The 24,358-nt window shown below is 40.1% G+C and overlaps 1 protein-coding gene across 1 annotated transcript in view; it reads left to right on the top strand.

Moving 5' to 3' along the window:
• Positions 1–317: 317 nt before the first annotated feature.
• LOC122815756 (asialoglycoprotein receptor 1-like) overlaps positions 318–24,358 on the top strand; it is a 348,015-nt gene continuing 323,974 nt past the window's right edge. Inside the window, exon 1 of the mRNA XM_044088521.1 lies at positions 318–416. Coding sequence (XP_043944456.1) covers positions 338–416 — 79 coding nt within the window. The 5' untranslated portion in view covers positions 318–337. The remainder of the gene's footprint in view (positions 417–24,358) is intronic.

The raw sequence follows: 24,358 nt of genomic DNA, 5'->3' as shown, positions 1-24,358 counted from the left end.
ACTGAAAACCTACCCATATGAAGCATTATTAAAATGTTGCTAATATCAGCATTACACTAATATTCCTTATTAAAATAGACATGTAGCAATATTTTGCTATCCTTTTAAAGTATATTCTATATACTGCAATCAGGTTTAATTTTGTTAATCATATCATTTGATACATAAAGAAAACAGTTATGTATTTGTCATATTTCATAAAGCAGACCTCCACAAATGATGGTTTACTGAAGTATTACATAAGACTGTTGCAGTATCTCTCCTTAATTTTAATGTGCACCATTTAAGAGTTGCTATGTTCTTTTTTCTAGATTGTTGGCACCCCATAAGTCACCGAATGGTGTTCCTGAAAGCTGTTATTATTGCTATGAGTATATTGCTGCTGTTCTGCATTATAACTGGACTTGCTGTTAAATGTAAGTAGGCCTGTCAAATGCCATTCAGTTTGGATCAGGACTTTATTTTACTTCATTTTAGAAACATCATGACATATTACAAAACCTGTCAAGTGATAAGCATATTATATATACTGATAATATTCTAAAACATCATATCTGTCTATCCATCTAGCTATCTACCTATAGATCTGTATAGATAGATGTAGATGGATGAATATTTCACACAGTGGGAAACAGTATTTGTGAGATTTTTTTTTCCTTTATATTAATAGTTCTTATATAATACATAGTAACTTTCCTTTCCTTCTACAAACCATCCTCTCTGTAGCTCCCTACAGCACCTATTACAAGTCCATAAGCCCAACAAAAATATTGGCAAACTCCTATATAGTTACTCAGTAGCTAATACCTGGAATACACTACTGTTAAATGTCAGATCTATCACTAACCCCAAGTCCTTTAAAGCTACCCTTAAGGAACACCTTTACAATTCCTGGTCCTGCCTATGTAAGGACCCTACATAACAAAATCCTCCATTTTTTCTGCATATGAAAAGATCCTTCATAACATAACCTCCATTCTTATACAATCTTCTTTCTCTACATGTCATCCCAAGATATCTTTCCTCCCTCCTTACAGTTTCTGGCATGCATTTCTCTCTCTTTTCTGTCTGTATTTTCTTTATTTACAGGTTCTGTCACATATTCTCTCTCTCTCTTTTCTCTCTGTAGTTTCTTTATACTATGCTTTTTGCCTCTGTGCTTCCTGTTACTGTGATTAATCAGGTGTGTTTTCTCTACTCTCAGCTTTCTAAACTGCTGTCTAGCCTTTGGCCTCTCACATAGGGTTTCTACCCCTTACATACACTACATGCCTATAAATCATTCATTTTCTCCTTTACCTATGACCCCTCAAATTATTTTCTATATACTACTGTATGTACAAAACTGATTGTACTCTACTTATGTTGTATGTATTGTACATTATTTTTTTGAATGTTATTTTGTATGCTATGCTTGCCATCTGCTCATTTGTATATATATATATATATATATATATATATATATATATGTATATATATATATATATATATATATATATATATATATATATATATCCATGCTATATACCTTTGTTTACTGTTTTATATTGGAGCTTTTCTTCTCAGGTCTTTGTTAAAAAAGGGCTGTTGCTCAGTCAGACTAACCCGGTCAACACATTTAAATTAAATAAATAAATGAGTATTCACTTGTTCTAAATCAGGCTCCCCAAGGACCATAGCCTGCACCAGCACTGAATAGGAGCAAGGCATAGGAACTAAATGCTGGAACACACACACACACACACACACACACACACACACACACACACACACACACACACACACACACACACACACACTAACACTCACATAAGGCAAATATACCGATGAGCTAAACAGAATGCATTATTACTTTTTATCAGTGAATTTACTCAGATTCAGGTAAGTTGTGATTGTGTCAGATAGTTAATATACTTGCAATGAAATCAATCTGCATTGCAGTCTTACTGCATCTACAATGGTAATGGTAATCTTCAAGCAAAGTCTTAAGGCATACCTTAAAAATCACTGGCTATGCCCTTGCTGTTACCCAGACTGATCCTCTGGACTTCTCATTGTCATCTCTTGGCCTCCCACTATCCTGTTCTCTTTCCTATATTCTCCCCTAAATTAGAAGGTACTTAAGTCATCTCTACTACTTGACAACAATTAGATTCTTGTCTGCTGAGATATCAATGTACCTTGTTGGTAGTATTCCCTGCCTCTTAATTAATATACCCTCCTTTTTTTTCTAATAATATGTCTAGCATATAATCCTTAGGAAAAGTAACTGTCTGCATAAACTAGATTTACCAAAGCTTTAAAGGTACTTTTCTAATAGTTTTCTTGTGATTGCCCTAGACTTACATGCTGTAAAATGTTCTGTAAATGTATGATGCATCTAGTTTAGTATGTCCTTTTGTCTTCCTAGAATTTATAGTTAATTCCTTTTTGTCTATTTTAAACCTTTTGGTGTGGTGGTGGTATGTTTTACAATTGGAGCTTTTCTCCTCAGGCCTCTGCTGAAAATGGAAATATATCCAGCTGGACTAGCCCGGTTAACAAATGTTAAATAAAATAAAAAATAAATATTACTTCAGTGATACAGGTGTCACAGCAGGTAATTCAAATTAAATGATTATTACCTATTCAGCACTGTCTAAATGCACACCAGACAGACAAATACCTTATTTTCTGGATTAAAGGTATATTAACATCAGTCAATTCACAAAGCATAGCATTTTAAAAAAATCATGCACTTGCACAAGCTATTTTTATGTAGCACATTGAAGTCTGTAGAAACATAACCACATTTTTAAATCCTAAGTTTCATTTGGAATAAAAATGTCTTACTGTTTTGCTTTTGTACATTCATCTAATGAGTTCTGTGTCTAAACCAAATCTTCATTACAATGTTTTGAGTAAAATTATTTTTTTAATAAACTGGATCCATGGATCAGAGGGGGTCAAACCCTGGTTATGAATTTATATAACCACATGTTACTAGTTACCTCAGTGCTGGAGAATGCATTTGGGCAAGCTGGGAGTGAGGAACTGTTATCCTCTCCCTCATCTCTGAGGATGGAATGTGGCTAGTTCAATGAAATTGTTGACTCTCGGCATTGGCCATGTATAAATTCAAGGTCTGTAGCATGATGTGTGCTAGGTTTTCTAATCAACACATATTGCTGCAGCCAGAAAAGTGCATATGAGTGGAAAGGTACATGCATTCCAACACTGACACAACATGCCTCTCTCTGGCACATCAGCTACATTAGAGAGATTACCAAGCATAACCAAAGTCCTTGTGAATTTGTCATTGATGAGGACAGGTCTACAGGAGAACTCATCTTCCAGCAGACAGTGATTAATGAGAGGTCAGCATCCCTGGTTCCCTACAGTGTGGTTAAGGTCTAGGGATGTCAGGCATGATAAAATGAGAGGAGATAGGTGCTTGAGGGCTGCTGATCAAGGTCATTCCATAGAGTAAAAAAAATTGAGAAAATATTTTAGTTTTGAGATATTCAGTAGCATCACAAATGGAATCTCTTTGGTACTGCAGAAAGACTATATTAGGAGGAATGCCATTATGTCATTAGTAAAGATACAACTGCAAAACTCCCAATGCTGCACACATGCATTCATACACACACACACACACACACACACACACACACACACACACACACACACACACACACACACACACACACACACACACACTCACACAAACATAAACACACACAAACACAAATATGCTCACCCACACATGCATAAAACATTTAAAGGATTTTATATTTCATTCTCATATGGAAATGAGTTGTACAGGATAGCTATATTTTCAAATCATTTAATTCTGGTTAGCTTTGTCTTTTTCACTTTTTTCTGGGTAATGTCTTTAACATTTCATAAGTACACAATATAAATGTTACTTTACCAACAAATTATTGTTAGACTTGGTTCTTCCACGTTATTAACTATATGTTTTTTTTACAGATGTTCCTTCCAGATACCCTTCTAAGTTTTGTTGAAGTATATAAACATAACACCATAATGTCCATAGCTGCACAGATGCAGTTATGGAGCCCCCTTCTCCAAGTTCAGAACTGATCAACTTCAGCTTCATCTTTACTAAAGCACTTAGTCATTTAGCACTTGAACAATACAGTAAATTAAATAATTAAAACAAAACAAAACAAATAAGATATGCAGCAACAATTAAAACAGTTGAAATCAAAACTGCATGGTTGTCATTACAATCCCGGTGTACTGTGCCAAAACAATACCCTCCACATGCCCCCATGGTAGCAGACTACAAAGGTGTAGTGCTAATGGTTGAAGATTAGATGTTTCAAGCCATGTTCTAGAAACTATTAAGACCTTCATAATTCTCCTTCTTAATGCAAATCAATACTTGAATACAAACCACAGACCCCTATGTGATCACAATGCTAAAATTAACCAGCACAAATGACCAGGGCAGTAAAATGAATTATACAGTTTCTTTACTGGTAAACAAAAGACCTCTGCCTTCCACTGAGTTCCATTTTGTACATCAAATATGTAGAGTGGGAATACAGAGGTGTGAACTCCTTTTACTGTCATTAAAGTCATCCAGAAAGGTTCATTTTAACTTCTATGAGAAATAGGAGTGCCCAGATACAAATGTGGTATGCTTCATTGTGGATTTTACACAGTCTCTTAAATCAAAGATCAGATATCTCAAACCTGTTCCTTTCAAAAAAAAAAAAGTCCCATTCCTGCCAAGTTGCCATAATGCATTATACTAAAGGCTGTTAAGTGTCTTGTTCTGATTCACTACTTGTGGTGATTGCTTAATAAAAACATTCCTGCGACTCTGAAAATAAAAACTACTGACTAAGTGGAATATATAGCAGAAGGAGCTACAGGGCAGTCATTTCATCTGATCTGCCCTTTGTTCTGATACTGCTAGAGCAACTTCCTCTAAAATCCTGCAATAAAACTAAATAGCATTTCTTGCAGGTTAGTGGGTTACACAGATCCTGACAGATGCAACACTATATTCTACATGTCCAGTAGCAGGTGATAGTCCTCTTTCTTCTAGCCTCTCTAGCACAGTTATGAAACCATAGCAGGCCATGTGACCCAATCCAGCTGACTACTACTGTACTGCCTTAGGCTGAGTAGGAAGGGACTATGGTTTTCACAGTACGCTTGGACTTTAACTGACCACCTCACCGGAGCAGTTCCTCACTCGACCCCACACACAGGTAATCTTAGTTATACAGCCACCTCTCCTTCTTTTCTTTTACCAGTTAATAGACAACAATCACGGAGCAGTCCTCATGGGTCTACTTCTCCACTGATCCCTTTACATATCCTCTTATTAAACCTTTGGCGTAGTCATCATTTACTTTCACAAAACATTTTATACATTATTTAGATGTTCATCATTATGATCACTGCTGCACACACCTATCAACATCTTAGAGCACAGAAAGGTGCAAAGGGGAGCCAAAGTCTCAAAAATAGGGACAATTTTTAAATATTGCTCTTACAAACTTACAAACGTAGAGAGCTGATGGAACAACAGGGTTTGCATTAGTATGAATTTTCTAAAGGGTATGAAGTCTAACACTCAAACATCTGTCAATATTTTCTGACTTCAACCTAAAATGATTCGCCAAGGATTTCCTTGAAAACCACTGCTTTGTGAAAAATGGATCAAAAATATGAGGCAAAAATCTGGACATTCTGCAAAAATATATTCATTTGAGAGGCAAGCTGCTGCAGCAACCTTAGCTATATGGGTTATATCCTGCATAGGACATAACAGCTCCCAGCTTACAAAGCTTCAGGGTACCTTTCACACACACACACACAAACCTTTGGCCAGCTTTAGCTGAGCTAACTAAAAGTCAGGTTTGGGTTCCAAGCCCTTCAGAATTTTCATCCCAAATGAGAAAGGAGGTCTGTTGTCAACTTGTCTGTTTTGGAGGAGGAAAGGGAGGCAGATTGACCCACTGAAATGGAAGAGATATATAGCTGCAGCAGAATGGATCACAGCTTATGCATGAATCTAGAAATCGTGCACAGTACTGTCAGCTGATGTCAATTCACATGCAGAAATCTGCATGTATCACAAACCGTTACTGTCAGCTGCCAACCTTAATGATACTCAAATCACATCTGTGAGAGTAGGGTTAGGGGCAAAATTAGAAACTCCTCCACCTCTTCAGAGATGCAAGGTTGAAGGAATGAATGATGTTCAAGGATGGCTGGATCACAGACCCTCCAGTCACCTATCATGCCAATTAGAAATGAATAGGCCTGAGGCCAAATGGGTCAGCAAGTATGAGGGAAGTATCTGTAAACATTTGAGCAACAAGGAATGTTAGGTTATAATCATAATAAAGAACTCAAGTACTACTTAAAATGTGTAAAATAAAAAGATAGTTATTTGAAAAAATAACAGAAGCGTACTAAAGACAACGTTCCTGCAAATTAAAATTACAGATTTTTAAAATAAAAAAAATAAATAAATAGATTTTGTATCTCCGCTGTTTTTATTTTTTAGTGTCACTAGGCGAACACACACAGTTTGATCTACCTTAGTTCCCTGCAGTCTTAATGACCAAACCAACTTTCAGCTTCATGTGCTAAATAAAGTATTCCCTTCATCTTGGGTTTATGCATTTCTAAACTCATAGTGTATCATGTTTTGCTAAACCTAGCTGTGAACCATTTTGTAATTCTGCTGTTAGATTTTACTTTAACTGCTATGCATTTGTTTATGGTCTTATTTGTAAAATATACTGCAGTCATCAATGAACATCTGAGTAGACATAGTTATGATTATTTCCATTCTTAATCTGAATATATAGTATTGCTTATTCATTATTTGCCTTAGGTGTATTAAATTCCTTTCACTTACTATAACAGGGTCATGGCTGAAAGAGCCATAGTAGTTCAGTTCTCTTATCCACTCGAAAATACATTAGTGAATAAACAAACAAATAAATATATTTAGCCATTAAAATAAGCATAGACGTCTAGATAGAAATAGAAATAAAAAGGTAGCATCAACATTTATACAAGGATTGCTGATGAGTGCTATTTCCACACTAGTGCTATTCATATGACTATAACTGCCAGTTTAAGATCTTATTGCCAGCAGTGAAGGGAAGAAAAGTGCTATAATAATAGTCGTGTACTCTTTGGACAGCTGGCTTGCAGTGAGAAGTGAGAGCAGATCTGTGTTGTTTTGTAGTGAAGGACAGTTTTAGCAGGTGCTGTAGAGATGGAACTGCCTTTTTAAGGCAGCAGCAACGAAAGAGAAGGTTGGAAGGTGTTTAATTAAAAGAGGTGTAGATTTTAGCTCTTAAAGGAGAGAAAGCTCCACTTCCTCTAATTGTAGACATCAGAGAAGTGTAAGCACTGCAGGACCAGGGAATGCTATTATAAGCAGGGGCATACCACAGAGACCATAACCAAGGGCATGCCAATTAAAAAATATATTTTTATCAAAGAAAACATTTATGACAGTACTTTATAATAAACAAGATAGAAAAATCAGATGAAAGCAGTCCACAGTATCCACAAAGTCCACGGCACAAGAACCACAAGGAATGACACCCTGTCACTAGGGCAAATTCTTGAAATGAAAGAATTTGCCCTAGTGACAGGGTGTCATTCCTTATGGTTCTTGTGCCGTGGACTTTGTGGATACTGTGGAGTGCTTCCATCTGATTTTTCTATCTTGTTTGTGGTTGGTGTGCCGCTTCTCCAGTACTTTATAATATAAAGGGTGCTGAATGAATGTGTCAGCCTTTATGAAAACCAGTTGGCTCAGAAAGCGTGAAGAACTTCAGAATACATAGTGAGATATAACCCAATATTGCGAGGAATTGAAGATATTTAGTTGCTAGTTAGCTTGGACTGAGGCTTATATGATAGGAATGAAAATGGTCAGACTGGGCATTGCAAGCAGAGTGCATATTACTACTGCATGAAGGAGATACGTCTCCTGAAACTGATGCATTTTGAAATATAGGCATCATATTAGCTTTGAAGAACCTTGATCCTTTATAATGCAATTTGTTAGACAGCTCCTTAATACATCACTTGGTTCAACCAACAAAATGTTTATTTGTTTTCCAAAAGAGCTCACCAGCAACTGTCCTTCTGCACATCTGGAACAAAGCCATGGTCACTAGAGCAACTTGTTCTATACTGTCTCCTTTCCATACCCCTTCAACATCTTTACAATTAAGCAGTATAGAGAAAAGTTGTTTTTTTCAGCTGTCTTTTTTCATATCCAGTCACAGCTACATACTGTGTAATCATGCATGGTGCACTTTTTTAATTTACATCACTGGTTCAGTGCTTCTTAGTACTATACTAGTTACTTTCTTCCCTCTGTACCCCTTTTTTGACTGGTAGTAACTCATTACCTCCTTTTCCATGGTTTCCTTTCTTTTATCCCACCTTTCTCATTTACTTCTGCTTTATACTTCCCTTACAATGTGTAGAACTTGTCTCTCCCACTCCCCTTTTGGCATTTGCCCCTTGTCTTTCATTTTGTGACTATCACACTAGTCACTTATGTTGCAATTAGTGTTAATGCCTGCATTTCTTTTTCCTTCTTATTTCCCTTCATTCCCTCTATCTCACATGCAGAATTCCCAGGAGAACCACCATCTAGATGTTTTGAACCCAGACACACTCCCAGAACATATGCCTCTTCTGTAAAATCTCTCTAGTATCGTGAGTCTATATTTCTTTCCTTCTTATATCATATTTTGAGTGTGAAATACCATCCGTGCAACAATTTTAATAACTGATCTCCCACTTCATGCATTTTCTGCATCTCTGATATTATTTTCAGGAGTTTTCTCGATTCGCTTCCCCAGTCTGCTACCCTTCATCCTTCTCCCATCCTTTCTTTTTCTACTTCTTTGTGGCCTCTTCCAATTTCCCATTCAGGGCTTCATAAATGATATTGCTTTTAACTTTCTTTTTTTCCCGTTTACCCACGGCACTTTTCATTCCTTTCCCTTCTCTTCTTTTTGTTTCTTTTCCTGTGTTTCTGCTTCCTCCCTCTTTTTTGCAGCTATTTTTTCTCAGTCTGATATATTCACTAGTCATTTTGTGTTACCGGAATTCCTCCATTAAAACCTATAGTGCTTTTAATACTAGCTACACTTCTGCCTCTCTCTTAATTCCCACTTTCCTCTTATCCCTCCTTCCTTCCATTTTTCTACTTGTTTCTTACCATAAAAGTGTCTATTTCTCTTTCTTCTCATATGTGTCTTTATTTACATGGTCCTCATGCCACATTGACTCATCTCTTTAGTGTCTCCTCAGTCAGTCTTTTAGATTTTCCCTTTCCCACCAACCTAGTTGCCTTCTCTCCTCTAGCCTTTTTGTCTCCCCTTGCTCTCTATCCATCTATGTAGGTTATATGCTAAGGCTTACATGTGTGTGTGTGTGTGTGTGTGTGTGTGTGTGTGTGTGTGTGTGTGTGTGTGTGTGCATGTTTGCGTGTGTGTGTGTGTGTGTGTGTGTGTGTGTGCGTATGTGTGCGTATGTGTGCGTGCGTGTGCATGCGTGTGCGTGCGTGTGTGTGCATGTGTGTGTGCGTGTGTGCGTGTGTGCGTGTGTGTGCGTGTGTGTGTGTGTGTGTGTGTGTGTGCGTGTGTGTGTGTGTGTGTGTGTGTGCGCGTGTGTGTGTGTGCGTGTGTGTGTGTGTGTGTGTGCGTGTGTGTGTGTGTGTGTGTGTGTGTGTGTGTGTGTGTGTGTGTGTGTGTGTGTGTGTGTGTGTGTGTGTGTGTGTGTGTGTGTGTGTGTGTGTGTGTGTGTGTGAATACCCAGCTCACTTGTTTTCCTACTCAGCCTTAGCTTGATATTTGAGACCCTTCTGTCTTCCCTTTCTCTATCCACCCTTCCAAATCCTTTTGTAATTTTAGTAGTTTGGTCTCCACTGGATCCACTGGCAGGCTTCTTAGTACATGTACTATAACTGGGTGAATCATCATTCTAATCACATTGATTCCTCCTATTTTTGACCTCTGGCCAATGCCTGTTTGGAGTTTGCATTTTCTCCCTGTGTCTCTTTGGGTTTCTCCCACCTCCGAAAAACATGCTGAATGTTTCCATCTCAAACTCACTAATGAATGGCACTGTGGGCAGCAGCACAGACTTTACAAGGTGCCCTAACTGTTCAGAGTTGAATAAAACAATAATTGAATTCAGTTCAGAATACGTTTTGAATAAATTGCATTTATTTAAACTGTATTTTCTTTAATACTGCTACACACTCAAGTGTGCTAGCTTGCACTGTACTTGAATTGTTTTAGTGCTGTTTTAGCTGCTTTTCTGTAAAAAAAAATTCTAAATTCTAAGCTTGTTTCCTGCCTTTCCTGTAACTAGTCTAGTCCAGATGTAAATCTGCTGTATCCAGGACTGTTTGTAAGCTTCTGAGCCCCCCAAGCCTTTCTGCATTTGAGGGAAGCTTTCTAGCTTATCAGTGGGAGTGGTAAGCACTAGGTATCCTATCTACCACAAGAGAAGTGGTTTCTGGCCCAGAAATTGTAGTATATTGGCTGTTTGGGCAGGTTTTCCATCTCTTTCAACTTTTTGGTTTAAAAGCCCACATTTGCACTTGTTTCCCACCTTTCCTGTAACTAGTCTAGTCCAGATACAGATTTGGTGTATCCAGGACTGTTTGTAAGCTTCTGAGCAGTGCCAAAGTCTGTTCTTTAATTTTTCCCTTAGATCTACTAGTTCTCTCCTCTCCTGCACTTTTACTAACTTATTAATCTAGCACTTTACCAGACTTCTTTTTAAAATTACTGTAGCACACAAAAGTGCTACCAGCACTAAACGTTCTACAAGGAAACAGCTCCATTAATTATTATTAATGCCCACCCATCCAGGCATGTCTAAAGGTCAGTTCCCTGTGCTTTCTCCTATTAACCTGATGAACTTGGGCATCCTGAGGCAATGTAGCAACTGCTTCTTGTACACTGACAACCCTTTCCTCTTTCCTCCCAACACTCAGAATTGTGAGAGATGCACTTATATATCCAAATTGGAAGCCAAGCATTCTCCAGCCAAGACAAGAATAGCTGGTCAAGAGGAGAAGGTCAGCACTTGCACCACACCACATGGAAAATATAGCCCTCCAGAACACATTCCGGCACTTGCTTCACATAAAAACACAAACCGCACACCCACCTTCGCGGAGGCTCTCAATAAAAATCTACCCAAACAGTAGAGACCTCCAAGGCAGAAATGCATGTGAAATCCACAACACAACTCTAATCACGAGACACATAACTCTTCTTAAACAGTGTGCCACTCAACCAAAGCCCCTAAGGCAAAACAGTATGTCCAACATACTAGTCTTAGGTGACTCAATAGTGAGGCACACTGATGTCTCACTCACTAGTTTGAATAAGGAGAAAGTAGCACTCAGCTGCCTGTCAGGCACTAGGATCTGCCACATAATGCATGCACTCAGGTCCCTCAATAACAGGTACAAATATGACTCTGTCATTGTACACCTGGGTGTAAATGACCTGAGATGACCTCCCTGGACTACTTGAAAAGAGACATGGAGGAGCTCTCGGATTATGTAGCCCAGGCGGGTATAACCCTAGCCCTGAGCAGCATCCTACCATCACCCAGAATTATACCACAGTACCAGCAGAAAATGACTGATTTCAACAATTGGCTAAGTTTCTGGTGTCATTCTAAGGGGATCCAGTATCTGTCTGCCTGGGATGACATGATTGACAGACCTTGATGCTTTGGCAGGGATGGCCTGCATTTGTCACCCCTGGGCTTCAGGATACTGGCCAAGGCTCTTGCCACCCCTGTAATGCCTTTTTAGGCAGTGTTTGAAAGACCAAATTACCACCATAACAGCTACAAACAAATGCAATCTGAGGGTCATGCTGCCCAATGCTAGAAGTCTAAATCTCAAAATGCACTCAATCAAAGCACTCCTTAAAATGGAGAACATCGACATTTGAGCTGTAACAGAGACCTGGTTCAAGGCAGCAGAAAGCACACCTGCACTACCAGGCTATAACTCATTCCACACCTTTTGGCCCCAGAACTTGGACCAAAACTCTAAAGGCGGTGGTGTTTCCTTATTCAGAAAAGATGCACACACCTACAGACTGGTAGCCCAACATAACCCATCTGAGATACTTCAGGTGCAGCTAACATTGGGTAAGACAGTGATTCAGGTCATAGCCTGCTATAGGTCCCCAACCATGTCCCAAGACTCACACTCCACATTCCTAAGCACTCTGGAGAATATTAAGATCCAACCTAACACACTCATACTGGGTGACTTCAACTACCCCTCCATTAACTGGAAAAGTACTCATGTTCCAATAAACTTGTCCAATGTTTCCTGGAGTTTATTAATTCCAATGCCCTGTATCAGCTCATTCTTACCCCCACTAGAGGTACAAACACCGTTGACCTGATCATTACTAACATGCATGACTGTTGGTCTACACCAATAGTTAACTCCTCCCTGGTTAGATCCGACCACAAACTAAACACCTTGGAAATCCACATCCCTCCCACCATCAACCCCCCCCCCCCCCGCAAAGGTATCCACCATGAAAAACTTCTCCAAAGCTAACTTTGGGCTCCTAAAAACAGAAGTGGCTAACTTCACGACACCCATTCAAATGGAGATCAGTTGCTTGACTGCCAAATCATACACCAATGCACTGTACAAACACATACACAAATGCATGGATCTCACCATACCCAATAGAAACAAAACACTCTCCTCCAAAAAAAGGAAGCCAATCTGGTGGTGGCCTGCCATAAACAAACTCTACAACAGAATGTGGAAACTGACGAGGAATAAGGTGAAGTCTCAATACTGGAAAAAACCCTTATCAACCTCAATAAAAAGTTGAGATCCCTCATCAAATCATCTAAAGCTAGCTATGAAAACAGAATTGTATCAGATAATAAAGACAACCACAAGGCTTTTTAGTGTTATGTAAAGAATCTCCACAGCAATACCCAGATTTAGTCTGAGCTACTGCATAATGGTACCTCCTATACCAAGCTAACAGATATTGCCAATATACTGGCCAATAGATTCAGTGCCAACTTTATCCATTTCTCCTCCCCCAAGGGGACAGTCACAATACCAGTAGATTGCCAGGCACCCAGTATTACTGCTGCACAGGTTAAAACAGCACTGTCCAAGGCCAAAAATACAGCTTCTATGGGACCTGCCAATATTCCTGGCTGTGTTCTACATGAACTACAGAGTGAACTGGCACCTCACCTGTGTGCCCTGTCCAATCACAGCCTCACCTCAGGCTTTGTCCCTACCGAATGGTGCACTGCTACAGTCATCCCTCTCCACAAAGGAGGAGAAACTACAGACCTTGGGAACTATCGTCCCATTAGCCAGACAAGTCTGATGTGCAAAGCTATGGAATGCATCATTATGGACATACTAAATGAGGATATAGGGAATCTCCAAACTCCAGATCCCACAAAGTTTGGTTTTGTGAGGGGTAGATCATGCCTGCTCAGCTTGGTGAACTTCTTTGAGTCAGTCACCAGAGCTGTAAATGAAGGCAAGGTGGTTCATACAACCTACCTTGATCTGGCCAAGGTCTTTGACACCATTCCCCAATCAGAAATCATAGAAAAACTCACTAAGCTAGGCATCATCCCCTATATCACTAGATGGGTTGCAAACTGGCTCTCAGGTAGAGCCCACTGTGTGAAAGTATCTGACTCCAAGTCAGACTGCTGACCCGTCATGAGTGGAGTCCCACAGGGTTCAGTCTTGGGTCCTCTCCTGTTTGGTATCTACTTCTCTGAAGTCCAGGCCAACACGACGGACCTCTGGCTGACAAAGTTTGCAAATGATTGCAAGTTGGGATTATTAACTCCCCAAGTGATGTTGACATCCTACAGAAAGGACTCACTGAGACCAACAACTGGCATCAGAACCATGGCCTTAAGCTCAATGCCAAAAAAATGTGTTGTCATCCCCTTTGGAAAAAAAAACAGTTCTCATGAATTACCACATCGATGGTAGTCCACTGAACATAGAAGGCATTATAAGAGATTTGAGAACACAGGTTGACAGCAACCTCTCTTTTGACCACCACATTGCCACTGTGGTCAGAACGTCCTTCTATGTAGCACATCTCATTGGTAAGGGTTTTGCATCCAGGAAAAAAGAGGTCATTGTCTCCCTCTACTCTTCCCTCATTAGGCCAATCATTGAGTACAATGCCCCATTTGCCATGTACCTCACTAAACACCTGCAGCAACTGGAGAGGCCACAAAAGTACCTCACAAAGAGGATCCTAGGTCTTAAACATTTTTCCTATATGGACAGACTAAAAAAAACTCCCAACTATTCTCTGTCTCATATCACCTACTTAGAGGCGATCTCTGCTTGACTTACAAAGCCTTGTCTGACCCAGCTCTGTTAGAAATGCTACATCTAAAGAAATCCTAATCCCTCCTCACCACACGCTCTAGAGACCTCAACTTCATTATGGCAATCAACAGAACATGCTGGAGGCACAGGTTCATAACCTAGAGATTGCCCATGCTATGGAATAGTCTTCCCATACATGTCAAGCAGAGCACCTCACTGGCCCTGTTCAAGAGAAATCTTGATGAGTAGATGGGAAATAGAAAATTCACCCCAGGGATTACTCCAGTGGCTTCACTCAACAATGGTACTGGGAACTAAGGTCAGGTGGCACGATGCCAGGGTAATCCTATGGGCATTTAGCCTAGTACACACCTATGAACCTATGAACCTACAGGTGGAAGAGTTGCATAGACCAACCATTTTGGACATTTACTGTTGTGCACAGTATCTTTAAGATAAGAAAACATGGATCACAGACTGGGTGTTGTGGCAGGGCTAGCTACTTGACTGAAAATATGGCTTTAGGTGATTCAGTATTGACCAATGTCAACAAATTGAAATGGGTAGTTGCCAGTGATAAGTGGGTTGAGGGCCCGGCCTACTCTGTCCTACGCCAGGGAGCTATGCTAATGGAGGGAGGGGTGTATATGCCCCTATTGCCCCTATTGGCCAGTGTGTACCTGCCATAAAGCATAGCAGCCCTGGGTCAATAATTTACTAGCCAGCAGGTGCACAGTTTCCCAGCCTGAGTTACCTGAGATAGCTCTGTTGAGTGAAACCTGGATGTAAAACCAATCAACCTGCCAAGCCTGAACTAAGAATTCCTACACTCAGTGTAGGTTCACTGACATGATGGAGCTTGGAAGTGGATGGCATGATGGTTCTGAGGATGTTGGACATCCTATGCATCCAACAGACAAGATGGAAGGAAAGTATAGCAATGCCACTTGGCTTGGGATCCGGAGTCTACTACTCAGGAGAAGGACAGATTAGAAATGGTGCTGGAATTGTGTTGAGGGAGAGAGAGAGAGAGAGAGAGAGAGAGGGGCTTAAGAAGGCAGTAAGGGATGTCATCAGAATTAGTGACAGACTCATGGTAGTCAGACTTCAGTGTAATGATAGGGCAGTATTCATAATCTCAGCTTATGCTCCACCGCAGAGCTGTGTAAGCTGAAAACAGTGGTTAGAGAAATGTCTAAAGTTAACAAAGACAAGGCTGGAGACCTGATAGTTGACTGGAGAGAAAGCACAACAGTTCAAGGAATTATTATGGGCTCTAGCACCCCAAGAAGAAGAAGAAGAGGAAACAGGTAGGGTTGAAGAAGAATGGAAGTGCCTCAAAACAGCATGTGTGAGGTCTACAGAACAGGTATGTGGCTGAGCCAGGTATGGAAATAAGTTAGATCTGGAAAGCTTGTGGTAGAATGCAGATTTTCAGGAAGTCTTCAAAAGAAAGAAGGAATGCAGGAAAAGTGTGAGATAGAAAAGATGGCCTACTGGCCGGCTAACAAAGAAGCTAAGAAAGGAGTTGGAATAGCAAAGAATAGGGCATCAGAGGCACTCTATGAGCTTCTGAAAAGGGGCTCATTACATGGCACAAAGAAACTATATTTAGTTGCAAGGCAAAGACAGAAAGGTAAAGAAGAGAGTCAGATAGCCACATAAGAGATGCCGGCAACAACCTGCTCACCAGTCCACAGGACAGTAAAGGCAGAAAGAAGGAGTACTTCTAACAGTTCTCAATGAAGAAAACTCCATGGAAGCTGTACTGCCCCAGACACAGTCTATGATGAGAGAAGAAGAGGAGCCTACCCTAGAAGAAGTAAGAAAGCACTAAGGAAGATGAAGTCAGGGAAAGCAGCAGGCTCAGATGAGGTCACAGTAGATATGATAAAGATACTGCGTCAGATAGGGGATAAATGCCTCATGAGGGTAATCATAACAGTATGGAGAGAAAGATGTATCTCAGATGACTATAGAATAAGCATACCGGTTTCAGTGTACAAGAACAAATGGGACATCCACAACTGTGGGCAGTACAAAGGTATCAAACCCCTGTCACATTGCATGAACGTTCTGCAGAGGGTAATCAATAAATAGATATGTAGAGTAGTGGAAAGTATGATGGGAGAGGTGCAGTTCAGATTTAGATCAGGATGCAGCACAACTGATCCAATGTTTGCAGTGAGACAGATAGTTGAGGAGAAGCTAGAGGTGAGGTAAGAGACCAAATGGGCATTCCTACACTTGGAGAAAGCATATGAATAGGTCCCAGGAGAACTAATTTGGGAAAGACTGTGGGGGTTTGAAGTTTCAGAAGCATTGGTAAAATTAGTGCAGGCAATGTACAAGGACCGAATGACTCAAGTATAAACAGTGTTCGGTCTCACACAGGGGTACAAGATGGGAGTGGGGGTACATCAGTGTTCAGCTCTGAGCCCACTGCTGTTCATACTGGTGAGCACTATATTAGCAAACAGGTTAGAGGGGACAGATCAACAAAGCTGCTCTATGCAAACAATGTAGCATTATTTATTTATTTATTGATAGGTTGTTTGCCAGGATAGTCCATTGAGCCATGAGGAGCCTGTTTTCAATGGAGTCCTGGGGAGTAAAGCTTCAGTAAATTACACATTACAGATTTCACATAAAAGTAAGTTATTAGAGAAATGTAGTGTGCACAAATGAAGCAAAATTAAACAAATAGAAAAACACATATTAGTAGAGTGCACATATTAGTACAATGCAACGAGTAATATTTGCAAACAGTCAAAGTTTTTATCAGTTTAAGATATTAGCACAATACAATAACAGAAACAGTCTAAATGTTTTAACAGTTATGCTAATTCATGCAGTTAATTTCTAGGCTACTGAAATGTACCAATCTAGGAGTTATGCTAATTCCTATAGTTTTTTATGGGTACAAAACAATGGGAGGTTATTGTGAATTATAGCTTATAGAGAGTGGCTATAGTGTAGAGAGATTATGTGGGGTGGGAGCAAGTGCATTCCCATAGTGAAGTTAGGTGTGTGTGAAGTAAGGTTTTGAATGAAGAGAGGCTGCTGATGGTGCAGATGCGAGGTGGGAGGGAATTCCAATGGTGTGCTAGAGAGAAGGACATTAGATGTTTGCCAGGTGGATGGACAGGTTTATGCAGTTCAATTAGATTTTGGGAATTAGATCTCAAAAGTCTATTTGGTTGGTGCATTTTAAAGGTGGTGGCAAGAGAGGGACAGAGAGAGGGGGGGCGAAAATAAGTTTGTGTGCTTAAACAAGTTGAATATAGATGAGGTAATTGGACTGCTCAAGCCAATTCAGTTGGTGTAGGGCAGTGCAGTGATGGGAAGTGGATCTATGGCCAGTTGCAAATTTTGTTATTTGATTATAGCAACAGGAGAGATTAGTCTTGAGGGAGGATTGCAGGTTAGTAAGGACAGAGGCACCGTATAGGAGGGATGGGATAAGGTAAGTATTGGAGAGGGTGAGCCTAGTGGAGGGAGAGATGTAACGACTGTGGCAGTAAAGCATGCCTATTTTTGTGTGTGTTTTTTTGATATTCACTTGTAGATGATTGCAAAGCCAAAAGAGGTGGGGGTGTAGCCATTCTCTATAAAACAGAACTTCAGGTCACATCCTTCAATGTGCTCCTACCCTTAGATACTAATGCAGAAACCCTCACTGCCAAACTTCAAATTAACAACTGTAAATCTATTTACTTAATTTGCTCCTACCCTTAGATACTAATGCAGAAACCCTCACTGCCAAACTTCAAATTAACAACTGTAAATCTATTTACTTAATTTGCTCCTACCCTTAGATACTAATGCAGAAACCCCTCACTGCCAAACTTCAAATTAACAACTGTAAATCTATTTACTTAATTTGCTCCTATCTTCCCCCTGGTAATAATATCAATATTCCTGAAAACATCCTTAATTGCCTCTCTACTCACCTACCTCAGGAAACCATAGTGCTAGGTGACTTTAATAGAGACTGGGCAACCTGTAACTCCCCTAATTCTACCGCCCACATAAATCTATACGGCTTTTCCCAAATAATAACCACCCCTACTAGAATTCACAAACCAGGCAGTAAGGAAACCATCCTAGACTGGATCCTTATCAACAGCCATCCTGACAAATATAAATCAGGTACCCTTCCAGATGACATTAGTGACCACGCTCTAACCTACATAATTAAACAAAAAACCCATAGCCCAAACTCAAATGACTTCAAAACCTCACGCTCTAAAAAACACCTTTTTCCAGAGAGCTTCCAGTAGGAACTTAAGGCATGTGACTAGTCACTACTACACCATCTTCAACTTGATGAAGCGGTGACCTACTTTAATACAAAATTCCTACAAATCCTAGAATACCATGCCCCCTCTCGCTCTACCAGTATAAGAACCAAAATTGCACCTTGGTTCACTAAAACAACAGGCAAAATATCCTTCTACGTAATAAAATCTGGGACAAATGGAGATCCTCCAAAAAGTCATCAGACCACCTTTACTTTAAACAGCTAAGAAATGCCACCAAAAAAAAGAAATTCAGCTCAATAAAAAAAACTATTACCTTCACCTCCAACAAACCCACTAGCAAAATCCACAAAAGTTTTGGTCAGGCATTAACAAGCTACTTCAGCCAGGGCACTCTAAAACTCCTGCCCCATCAGGCATTGCCCATAACAACCCTAAGCAAATTGCTGATGCCTTTAACAACTACTTCACTGAAACCATTCAAACTGTAGCTAAAACAATACCACCTGTTAGCACTAACCCATTAATCACCACAAACAGCCCAGTTCCCTCCTTTCATATACAACCCGTACCTACATCCCTTGTCTGCACCCTCCTTCAAAAACTCAAACCATGCACCCCTTCAGCTGACTGTCTACCAGCCGAATACCTGCAAATAGCAGCTAAAGCCATTGCCTATCCCATTTCCATCCTTATAAATAGAACAATTACAGAAAGCACAATCCCTTCCATCTGGAAAGTCTCCCATATCATCCCTCTACATAAGGGTGGTACTTGTACTGAGATTTCTAACTTCTACCCAATTGCCTTACTCTCTCCATTAGCTAAAATAATGGAAAAATACATCCACCAACAACTACTTGAGAACCTTCTCCATAATAACTTACTTGTCAACTGTCAGCATGGTTTCAGGCCATTTCATAGTACCACCACTGCCCTGCTATCCTTTTCTGACTGTATAAACAAACATTGTAACACAAACTCTCTTTCTTCTGCTCTATTTATTGACCTTTCAAAAGCTTTTGACATGGTTAGCCATCACCTACTTATGGACATATTAAAAGCCTTACCCCTTGACCCACAGGCATTACTTTGGTTTAAATCCTATCTAGAAAACAGACATCAAGCAGTACTATGGGATAATAATCTATCTCTGCACCTCCCTGTTAACATTGGAGTTCCTCAGGGCTCTATTTTAGGCCCTCTTCTCTTCTCAGTTTTTATTAATGATTTAAATACCAAAATTCCACAAGCCACCTGTATACGATATGCAGATGATTCTACTTTAATATGTTCAGCTAAGTCCCTAACCTTTCTCCAGACCCTCACTCAAACAATATTTAATCTTGTTGAAAACTGGTTCATGCAACATTGCCTCCTTCTTAACCACAAAAAATCAAAATTATTGCTTTTTGCTCCTACTCAAAAGTCTCCACAATTTCACTTCACAGTAACCTCCAACAATGGAACTAGCATAACTCCAGACACTACAACCCGACTCCTAGGAATTACAATAGACCACAACCTTAGCTATGATGATCATATTAATACTACTATAAAATCTGTCAACAGAAAACTAGGCTCCCTTTATAGAATCAAACCCTTCCTTACACCAGAAGCTAGAACTATTATTGCCCAGACCCACCTTATCTCTACCCTGTTCTATGCTTCTGCCATTTATACAAATCTATCTAAAAGCAACCTTAGCAAACTTGCAACCAGCTATAACAACATTGCCAGATTTGTCACTGGTACCCCTTTCAGAACCCACCACTGTCTCAACCTCAAACAACTAGGATGGTTAGAACTGCAGAACCACCTACTTTATCAACAATACACCATCACCCAAAAGATCCTTTACCACCACAGGAATACCCCAATCCTCACTAATCTGATTACCCCCATATAAAAATCTGCCAACACTATGCTCAACTAATAAGCTTCTAGTTTCCACTATTAAATCAAACGACCAGGCAGGGGACTCACTATTCACTAACACAGTGGGAAAAACCTGGAACCTGCTTCCAAGGGAACTCACATCTCTTTCTTCCACACTGCTTTTCAAAAAATACCTTAAAGAATACCTTACTACATACTGGCTATGTTCCTGCTCTACCATGACTAATATCTAAATCCCCATCTCACTCTCCCTAGACTTTTCTGCTCTGTTGTTCTTTTACGTTTACCTGGGTTAACCAGTAACCTTGCCTCTAACTAGTATTTAACAATGATTCCTTTCTTAGTACTTTATAAGAGTATTCTTACTCTAAATATGCTATCCTCCACTGTACTAGATATAAATTATAATGTCTGTGCATCTGTAAAAAAAAAAAATAACTTTATATTTCTGTTTGCTATTTGCATGTAATATATGATATGTCACTGCTTATGCTTGGAGCTTTCCTCCCCGGGCCTCTACTGAAAATTGACATATGTCCAGTTAGACTAGCCTGGACAACAAATGTAAAATAAATAAAAATAAATAAATAAAATTATCAAACTTTAGCTGGTTATCGATAAGGACTCTTAGTAGCTTAGCATTAGAGACTATTTTGAGAGGAGTATTATTTTGACTGGTGACCGAGAATGAGGCTTTATCTAGGGTGGTGGTTTTGGAAACCGTAAATATCATGAGTTTAGTTTTAGTAGCATTGAGTGCTAGATGGTTGTGGAGGAGAAGGCATCTTAGTTAATTTAACTGGGGTGGGTATAGAAGAGGCAGGGCAGATTATTGTTGAATCGTCGGGGTATTGGACAAGGTCGGCATTTGGGATGACTTGGTAGAAATCATTTATGAATATATTGAATAGAAGGGGGCCTAAAAGGCCTAAAATTGAACCCTGGGGGACACTTGTGAGACTATTAAGAAAAGGGTAGGTGGCTTTGTCCGTCTAACTGCTTGTTGCCTGTTTGAGAGATAACTGGTAAACCAGTTAATAGAGGAGTGGGATAGATTTAGTTTGGGGAGTTTAGTTTTAAGAATAAGGGTGATGTGCAGAACTGTCGTAACTACAGAGGGATTAAACTGATCAGTCACAGCATGAAGTTATGGGAAAGAGTAGTGGAAGCTAGGTTAAGAAGGGATGTGATGATAAGTGATCAGCAGTATGGTTTCATGCCAGGAAAGAGCACAAAAGATGTGATGTTTGCTCTGAGAGTGTTGATGGAGAAGTACAGAGAATGTCATAAGGAGTTGCATTGTGTCTTTATGGATTTAGAGAAAGCATACAACAGGGTGCCTAGAGAGGAGTTGTGGTATTGTATGAGGAAGTCGAGAGTGTCAGAGAAGTATGTAAGAGTGGTACAGGATATGTACGAGGGTAGTGTGACAGCGGTGAGGTCTGCAGTGGGAGTGATGGATGCATTTAAGATGGAGGTGGGATTACATCAAGGATCAGTTCTGAGCCCTTTCTTATTTGCAATGGTGATGGACAGGTTAACAGATGAGATCAGACAGGAGTCCCCGTGGACTATGATGTTTGCAGATGACATTGTGATCTGTAGTGAGAGTAGGGAACAGGTGGAGGTGACCCTGGAGAAGTGGAGATATGCTGTAGAAAGAAGAGGAATGAAGGTCAGCAGGACTAAGACAGAATATATGTGTGTGAATGAGAGGGAGGACAGAGGAATGGTGAGGATGCAGGGAGTGGAGGTGGTGAAGGTGGATGAGTTTAAGTACTTGGGATCAACTGTTCAGAGTAATGGTGAGTGTGGAAGAGAGGTGAAGAAGAGAGTACAGGCAGGATGGAGTGGGTGGAGAAGAGTGTCACTAGTGATTTGTGACAGACGAGTACCAGTAAGAGTGAAAGGGAAGGTCTGCAAGAGGTTAGTGAGACCAGCTATGTTATATGGGTTGGAGACAGTGGCATTGACAAAAAGGCAGGAGTCAGAGCTTGACTTAGCAGAGTTGAAGATGTTAAGATTTGCACTGAGTGTGACGAGGATGGGCAGGATTAGGAATAAATATATTGGAGGGTCAGCCCAGGTTGGAAGATTTGGAGACAAAGCCAGAGAAGCAAGATTACATTGGTTTGGACATGTGCTGAGGAGGGATGCAGAGTATATTGGGAAAAAGATGCTAAAGATGAGGCTGTTAGGTAACAGGAAAAGAGGGAGGCCTAAGATAAGGATTATGGATGTGGTGAGAGAGGACATGCAGGTGATTGGTGTGACAGAGCAAGATGCAGAGGACAGGAAGAAATGGAAACAGCTGATCTGCTGTGGCGACCCCTAATGCGAGCAGCCGAAAGAAGAAGAAGAAGTTTAGTGAAAAGAAGGTTATGAGAGATAGAGTCAAATGCCTTAGACAGGTCAAGGAGGAGAGTGTACACAATGTGGCTAGTGTCACTAGCCTTCTAAACTGTTTCTAGGAAGGAGACGAGAGCTGTGGTAGTGCTGTAGCTGGATCTGCAACCATGTTGAGTAGAGGTTAGAAGTTGGTTGTTTATGAGGTAAGGCAGAAGTTGTAGATGGATGCATTTTTTGAGAAGTTTAGAAATGGGGGATAAGATAGCGATAGGTCGAAAGTTTGTGATATTATTGTTATTACCAACTTTATGGAGTGGAATAATAAAGGCCTTTTTCCAGAGCTGGGGAACTTGACATTCAGCAATAGATCAATTTATAAGAATGCAGATGGGAAGAGTTATGCCATCTGTGGCAACGTTTAAGAAATATGAGGGTATATCATCAGGGGCATTGGGGCCGGGTTTCAATGTTAGTAGAAGTTATTTTATGGTGGTTGTAGGGATGGGGTTGAAGGAGAAAGGAGGAAGTTGGGAGCAGGAGATGCTAAGAGAGGGAGGGATTGGTGGAAGTAAGGTTGGGAAAGCTGAATGGGAAGTGAAGGATGATGTAAGTTTACTTATGGAATTGATAACGAAAGTGTTAAATTGGGTGGCTAAGTCCAAATCAGAGGCCTCTGGATCAGGGCAGGGGTTTTACTTTTTGCCAGGGTTGAGAAAGGAAGGGATACCATGCCAGAATTTTTTGAGGTTGGTGTTATGGTTGGTTTGGAGTGTTGGGAAGTAGTCTTTGCGGTCTGAGATAATACTTTTTTTAACTTTGCTACTAAGTGTTTTAAATTCATTAAGGGTGGTAATAGTTTTATTTTTGGAGTAGCTTTTCCAGGCTTTATCCCGGAATCGCATGGCTATTAAGGTATTTTTGGTTAGCCAAGGTACAGGATTAGCAAATGAAGAAAAATAATCCCCAAACACTGCTGAAGGTCGCTTGTAAGGCAAAAAGTAAAACTGTGTGAAAAATCCAGAAGCAGACCACCATGAGATTTCAAAGAATTTTTCAAAAAAGTCAAATAAAACCACAAAGCTTTTAATATAAAAAACAAACTAAAGAGTGACCATAAAACAGAGCTCAACTGTAGATAAGCGCTTTCAGCTTTTCAGCCTTAATCAGATCTATACCAAGAGCTCCATTCACTGGTTTAAAACAGATTCCCATCCAATCAGCAGCTTAAGTCAAGTTCCTGTGTGAGTTGTCTTCCAATGGCACACATAGAGACACACCTCCTCTTTCAACCAATTAAAAGCCATGGGCAGTAACTAAAATTCCTTGATTCTTTCATTAAGAAATATCATTTTTTGGTGGGTAGTAAACCCTTAAATGAAAACAAGGCATATATAATGTGAGTACAAATATCTTTCACTTAAACCAAGTCCCTTGCACT

The sequence above is a fragment of the Protopterus annectens genome, chromosome 1.part1 (genome assembly GCF_019279795.1).
Source record: "Protopterus annectens isolate FY-2018-M chromosome 1.part1, PAN1.0, whole genome shotgun sequence".
Lineage (NCBI taxonomy): Eukaryota > Metazoa > Chordata > Ceratodontiformes > Protopteridae > Protopterus > Protopterus annectens.
Note: the sequence above shows the minus strand (reverse complement) of the source record. Positions and strands in the feature narration are given on the sequence as shown.